Source organism: Terrapene carolina, unplaced genomic scaffold, assembly GCF_002925995.2.
Source record: "Terrapene carolina triunguis isolate 2854851 unplaced genomic scaffold, T_m_triunguis-2.0 Scaffold88, whole genome shotgun sequence".
NCBI lineage: Eukaryota > Metazoa > Chordata > Testudines > Emydidae > Terrapene > Terrapene triunguis.
This window is the reverse complement of record NW_020664439.1, coordinates 24015283-24022768: the sequence shown is the minus strand read 5'-3', so window position 1 is coordinate 24022768 and position 7486 is coordinate 24015283. Positions and strand designations below refer to the sequence as shown.

Here is a 7486-nt window from a genome sequence, read left to right as displayed (position 1 = left end):
TGTGTGTGTGTGTGTGTGTGTGTGTGTGTGTGTGTGTGTGTGTGTGTAAAAATGCATGACTGGTTAATTCAACATGCCATCTTGAAACATTCCTAACACAATTTATTTCCATTTGTTTGATGGGATTTCAAACAGAGGTGTGGTCATCTACCAACACCTATGAAGGAATTAGTGCTATTAGTTGGACTTCGGAGATAAACACAGCAGACAGTGCTAACATGCTGTAACATGTTATTTCATTGATGACGCCACACAAAGCAACTACAAGAGGTTAGAAATGAGTTATTATGAAGCTGTGATTTATAGTGCTTATGAAATGGGACTGTATGCCAGGAACTCATGTGTTCAAATCACATTGACTCCCTAGTGACCTTGTATAAAGCATTTAGGGCTGATTCTGCCCAGGGTTGTAGAATGCAACTGAACACAAGACTGGTATAGCCAGTGCCAGACTCTCATCCTCTCTGTAAAACAGGAACACTTAACTACCTACCACACACAGTTGCTATGAGGATTAGTTAACATTTGTAAACCTCTTTGAAGAGATAAAGCATAAATCAAGAGAAAGTAGCCGTGTGTGTGTGTGTGTGTCTCACTCTCTCTCTCTCTCTCTCACACACACACACACACACACACACACACAAGCTGTTTTTGAGATGTACAAGGATGAATTTTAGTACACATCAAATTTGAGAGTTCTATATCAGAAAGACAACAGCTCCTCAATCATGGGAATTAGGATTACAGCATAATATTAAGAGCCTGACCCAAAGACCACAGAAGTCAATGGGAGTCTTTCCACTCACTTCAACTAGCATCTACCTCATGTATCTGGGTATTTTCCTATAAACTATACCAGCACAAATACACACGTATCAACTGCATATCTAAAGGAAGGTTCAGGTCTGAGAATACATATTTAGATTGTCTTTCAAACCTTCACATACCAACCTTTATTTTAAAATGGGTAATTTGAGGCTCTCCCTCCCTCCCCCCGCCCCCTTAAAATATTAGGTGTGATTAGACAATACTTTGAGCTGTCAATTTAAAAAAAAATAATCACATTTTGAGCCATACAACTGCAAAACCATTTGTGACCTGGGGAAGAGTTTTGTTGTTATTATTTCAGGTATTTTCTCTCTCTCTCATATAAAATGTGAATAGCAACCCGTTTCTGTCATTTGCTAACAAATTCATCATGGACAAAGACTAGTACACTGAAGTTAAACCTGGATTGCATTTTCAGACTTACTGGATTACTATTAAACATTTTAGAAATGCTCTATATAAAAAATTAACAGTATACAAGCTGTTATGATCAGCTTCTGTGTTTATTTGTGTGTTTATTTTTCCAGTTTATGAATGAAAACAAAATTGAGATGATAAAATTTCAAAATGAAACAAAAAAATGTGGAATTAAATCCAGAGTATGTACCAATAAGGACAGGTGAATGAGTCAGAGCTGCACATGTTCAGCTACATTTGTAATGTTATCTTTATATTCTCTGTAGGCATTTGTAAGGTAACAGACATCACTGAAAAAGCAGATGTCTTAGCTGATAAGCATGTATAATGTCTCATTAATTTCAGCTCTGGCCTAAACTCTCACAAAAACTTATTTACTTTTTTCAACCAGCAGCAGTGAGACACAGAAGGATTGGATTTTGGGGCCTTAAGGTTAAAGCACTAGTTCAGGTCCCAAACCCTTCTTTAGTAAGGCCATGGATAGTTCTCTGAAAACATCCACTTAATGTGAAGCAGCAGTCAAAAAAGCGAACAGAACGTTGGGAATCATTAAGAAAGGGATAGATAAGACGACAGAAAATATCATATTGCCTCTATATAAATCCATGGTATACCCACATCTTGAATACTGCATGCAGATGTGGTCGCCCCATCTAAAAAAAAAGATATACACCTCTACCTCGATAGAACGCTGTCCCCAGGAGCCAAAAAAATCTTACTGCGTTATAGGTGAAACCGCGTTATATCGAACTTGCTTTGATCCGCCAGAGTGCGCAGCCCCGCCCCCCTGGAGCCACTGCTTTACCGCGTTATATCCGAATTCGTGTTATATCGGGTAGTGTTATAGCGCGGTAGAGGTGTATTGGAATTGGAAAAGGTTCATAAAAGAGCAACAACAATTATTAGGGGTATGGAACATTTTCCATATGAGGAAAGATTAAAAAGACTGGGGCTTGTCAGATTGGAAAAGATGACGACTAAGCAGGGGGATATGATACAGCTCTATAAAATCAAGACTGGTGTGGAAAAAGTAAATAAGGAAGTGTTATTTACTCCTTCTCATAACACAAGAACTAGGGGTCACCAACTGAAATTAATAGGCAGCAGGTTTAAAAAAAAAAAAAAAGGAAGTATTTCTTCACACAATGCACAGTCACCCTCTGGAACTTTTTGTCAGAGGATGTTGTGAAGGCCAAAACTATAACAAGTATCAGGGGGTAGCTGGGTTAGTCTATGTCCACGAAAACAACAAGGAGTCTGGTTGCACCTTAAAACTAACAGATTTATTTAGGCATAAGCTTTCGTGGGTAAAAAACCCACTTCTTCAGATGCAAACCATAACAGGGTTCAAAAAAGAACTAGATAAATTCATGGAAGATAAGTCCATCAATGGCTACTAGCCAGGATGGGCAGGGATGGTGTCCCTAGCCTCTGTTTGCCAGAAGCTGGGAAGGGGCAACAGGGGATGGATCACTTGGTGATTACCTGTTCTGTTCATTCCCTCTAGAGCACCTGGCATTTGCCACTGTCGGAAGACAGGATACTGAGCTAGATGGACCTTTGGTCTGACCCAGTTTGGCTGTTCTTATGTTCATGTCTACACTGCAAATTTTAGCCACTGATGCAGCTGCCCTGGCACAAACCCCCAGCATATACATGTTTTATAGTAGTGCAGCTGATTTATAACTATGAGATCAAGAAATAACTCCTTAAAACAGATGAGAAAGCACACAGATAACATATTATACTCATTACATCTTATGAACGATGCGATACATTGCAAGTGGGTGGGGGAAGAAGCTAGGGAGGATTAGTCTTAAAGTTAATATGGCAATTAGTGCTTTCTAGGGTAACTATTCAGAATGGTGCTTCCATTACTTCGAAAGGGGAAAACACTGAGCTTTAAAGCCTAAGGTGTATCAGAGGCTGTGAAGATTACACACTGAACATATTAAATGGATTCTCAGAGCATGAGAGAAAGGAGCGATTTACATGTACTTTCAAAGGGCCTAAGAATAATACGCATGTTCTGAACCTGCATAAAGGAATCGTGTTGGGAGAGATTTCCCTGTTATGCTGGATGAAACAATTCAGTATCTGAAATGAAATAAAGTCAAGTCTTGGTTATGGATGTAATGGGAGGCATTTTAAACCTAGGAGAACTGAAGTTTGGGAAGAGTCACACTGTATGCTCCTAGTTTGGAAAGAACAACGGAAACCTCATCCTTACTGGGAGTACTTCTTAAATACAACAGTGATGTGCATGACACTAAATTGTTATACTTTGAATTTGATTCTGTAAGTCATTTTGAGATTTAATAGTCTCTTTCATACAAGTTATAAAGATCAAATTCTATAACGCTTTTTAAGTCAATGGGACTACTCATATGAGTAAAACAGGCAGGACCTGGCCCTAATGCTGCATTGTATTATTTAGTTAAGGTGTTATGCCTTAGATCTGTGTTAGACAGCATTTAATGTTAGCTGAGTCTGTTTTAAAGGGACACTGTCAACTTGAAATCTAATAAGCATTTTAAAAAAGAAAAAAAAAGTAGGTTTAGGTACTATACTTGCCCCGAGTTCTCCTGCAGTCACATTTTCCTTAATTTTTTTCAGTGTTTTTCTCTCTCCTATATTATGTGAAAAATGCAGTCATTCAACAGAGGAAGCTTGACTACACAGTGAAACTTTCTAAGTGCCAAGTATCGTCCAAAGTAATACACCAAAAATAATTCCTTAATCTTTCTTTTATAGCAATTTTAGGTAAAAAAACATTCAGACAGAAGTGTGATTTTTAAGTTGAAGGTGTGCCTTCAACCACCCTTTTGTATCTGTAAGTAATTACTAACTCCAAAGAGACCGACCAATTGTAAAAAAACATAGAACACCAGATCTTAAAGCCTACAATACCTCATATTTGCATCCATTTACTGTAAAACCAGATTTGAGATATAGAGCTTGAGAATTCAACATATGAGGTGTTGCCTGTTCTCTATGGTGTGAATTTGGGAAAAGGATGAAATGATGGTTTTTGACACCAGACTAATCAAAAATATCTACTCTAGCTTGCTCCTAACTTTTCTTCAATCATTTTAAACTTATTACCACCTTCCAAAAATGATGACTATGCTTTAACAACAGAGACGGAGTGATGCTGGTAGTGTTATTTCATACTGTGTATGCTCAGTGTAACAAACAAATAGCAATGCAACATGTGAACATAAAGTGAGCAAGTTTTCCCCTTAAGTTATGTTTCAATCAATTATCTCATGGCAAATAAGCAGCCAATTGCGGTTATTTTCTACTTACTAATACACCCATGCAGTGTGTTCTAAATATTAACCATCTGGACATTTGCCGCTATCACTCTTATTGTAACGGACTGCATATGTATAAAGTGTATCTGCAAGAATCGGTCCACTTCCTAACTAAAAATATATAGCATTCCGGAGCTAAAAATTGATCTGTGTACGTAGTCACAGTTTAGTCCAAATACAGTTCTAAGTTTGGTCAAGATCACTTGTAAAAATATATAACGTGTCACAAAATAATTCAAATAATGGCAACCTGCCATTTTATTGATAAATATGACAACAGGGGTAGCATGTGGGATGGAAGGGGGGGCAGGAAGAAGCAAGAGCTCAGAGGATTGGTAATGGGATAGAAAATGGAGCTTTCCTCTGAATCACTAGTCCAAATCCATCTGAAGTCAGCAGTCACCAGAAGTAGATACCATCTGATGACTGTTTGGTGACCTGTATGAATCAGTTGGTGGTTTAAGTCTAATTCATAGCAGATGTGTCCATGTTCGCAAGCCACCGTCAAAATTAGCATTCACTGGCATCCTTGCTGGCTGTTTCAGCAAAGAAGCCAAAGACTGAATGGACCATGATAACCAGATAATCTGGAGAATCTTGCATAGCTGCTGCCCATGCTATACTTGCTCCGTAGATAACTAGAGAGCTTCATTCTCCAGGACTCAGGCTGGCAACTTTCATAAACGCTGAACTCACCAACAAAAGTGGAAAGTTGGAAGTGCTCTAGGAACAGTACATACAGATACCAAGAAGAGGAATAGCACAGAATGGAAGTACGTGACCTTCATACTACACAAGGGGCTATGAGCCTGATCCAAAGCCCAACAAAGTCAATGGAAAAAGTTAGACTCTCATGGACTTCAATGGGCTTTGGATCAAACCCCAGGACTTTAGAGACAGCCAGAGGCATAATCAGCTTGAAGTAGGAGCTTTGAACGTAAAAGAAATATAAAGGTGAAATGGGGAAATCTCCTTGGCAAAAGGAAAAAAATGTACAGGGAGCAGATATACTGACAGTGTAATTGATTGTCAGATTTTACAGAGAAGCACCAACTAGAACATGTTGCCAGTCCTGAATTACTCTCCCAAGTTCTAAATAAAGGAATTAACCATAATTCTAGATATGTTTTTGTTATATTACCAAAGACAACAGCAGCATAAAGACTATGATCAAATGTTTGGATAATATTTGAGAGCAGCAAGTATGGTTCCTCCTTCCACTCCCCCCTTTGACCAAGTTTTAAAAATACATTTTCAAGTTTCTGAATTCCTTGGGCTGCATCTTACCCTAGAATTGAAGGTCACTCAGAGCCCACTTCTTAAGATTTAAGAAAATATGTTTCTAGTAATTAATAAACTCTCACTTGAGATGGCCATGCAACCAGCTGCCCTTTGAAATTAGAATCATTATCCCTACTTCCGCAGTCTCAGAGCTCTATTTGGTTAACCTGCAAGTCAACACATCAGCAAGCACTGCCTAAGAGTTACTTGTTATTTTGGGATTTGTAATTTTACAATCTAGATTAACAATTAGAGGGCAGATTTTCTTAAAATGCACTTTTAGAAAGAAAAATACCGAATCTTTGTAACAGAAGGACGTGAACACTTGCATCCAGAAGGTTTTACCTCGACAAATTTGGGGACCCATCTCATTTCAATTATCTTTGCTGATTAATACATAATTGTTTTCCCCGCCCTCCCTCAATTATATTCAAAATATCTATGAGGGCAATGACTACCATTTGGCTGAGGTCACAGTAAGAAAAGGAAAGTCACTCAGGGAAAATGGTTTACAGGTGACTAAAGCTTTAACCTGTACAAAACACTACAGATGGGAAGCAGGTGAGTTAAAAAATAAACAAGTCCCATGACAAATTGTAGCAGAGTGATTATTTTAACGAGCGATTATTTTTAAATAATCGCTTGTTAATTGCAGTGTATCCTACCTACAGAATGCCATGGTTACTGCACTATACCTGCTAGTGGCACCCAGAGTGCTGAAGCAAGGTACCTAGAAGTCAAGCAAACAGCTTTTGTTTCAGCAGATGTTACTGACCATTGACCAACATCCAAATAACTTGCCTATTGCACTACAGCATCCATGGACAGGGACAAGCCTCTGTCTGTCTGTAATGACTGTCCATCTCCTCTGGGTCAGAATTTGCTGCCCCAGAAGGCGGGAGGGAAGGGAAATCAGTTTCCCCAGGGTTGCCAGCGGAGGGGGTCCCCTGTTCACACAGGTCCAGAGAGCTGTCACGCCTGCCCAGCCCCAGCCTCGCCGCAGAAAATGCAAGTCAGTGGGGGGTGCCTTGCCTTGCAAGCCGACATTTTTCAAAAGTTTAAAAGGATTCACTAGGGAGGGGAGGGAAATGGGGCGGCAGCAGCCGGGGCTGCCTCAGGCCCAGGCTGGGAGCAGCCCCCCAGTGAAGGCATCACCGCTCCGGTTCAGCGCTCCCCCCAGACTGGCAGCAGCTCCGCTCCGGCAGGCTCCTTTCCCACCCCCCGACCCCCGCCCCCATCACCCTTCAGGTGGCCGCCGGGCAAACTTCTGCCACTCGCCAGCTCCGCAGAGCCCACGCCCGGCTCTCACCTCCTTCTGCTTGGGGTCCTGGGGGTAGACGTCGGGCGGCCCCAGCCGGGGGCGTTTGAGAGGTCTCTGCTCATAGCTGAGAAGCCCGAAGGCGGCCATGATCTCTCATGTTAGCCGGCAAAATGAATGAGAGTTGGAGACGGAGCAGGCTCTGAGCACCAGGGAGCAGCACTTTGCAGACAGGCTCCCTCTCTCCGTCTGGCTCTCTCTCTCTCTCCTGCAGCGGAGAGCGAGGCTGGCTGGATGCTGCTGCCTCCTGACAGACACCCACCAGCATCGCCCCCAGGCTGCTGCCGAGCAAGTGCCCCACAGCTGGGGCTCCGGCAGGGCAGGG

The 7486-nt window shown here is 41.2% G+C and overlaps 1 protein-coding gene across 1 annotated transcript in view; it reads right to left on the bottom strand.

Annotated features, from left to right (window-relative positions):
• MED12L (mediator complex subunit 12L) overlaps positions 1 to 7251 on the bottom strand; it is a 322140-nt gene extending 314889 nt beyond the window's left edge. Inside the window, exon 1 of the mRNA XM_026649916.1 lies at positions 7153 to 7251. Coding sequence (XP_026505701.1) covers positions 7153 to 7251 — 99 coding nt within the window. The remainder of the gene's footprint in view (positions 1 to 7152) is intronic.
• Between the last annotated feature and the right edge of the window lie 235 nt (positions 7252 to 7486).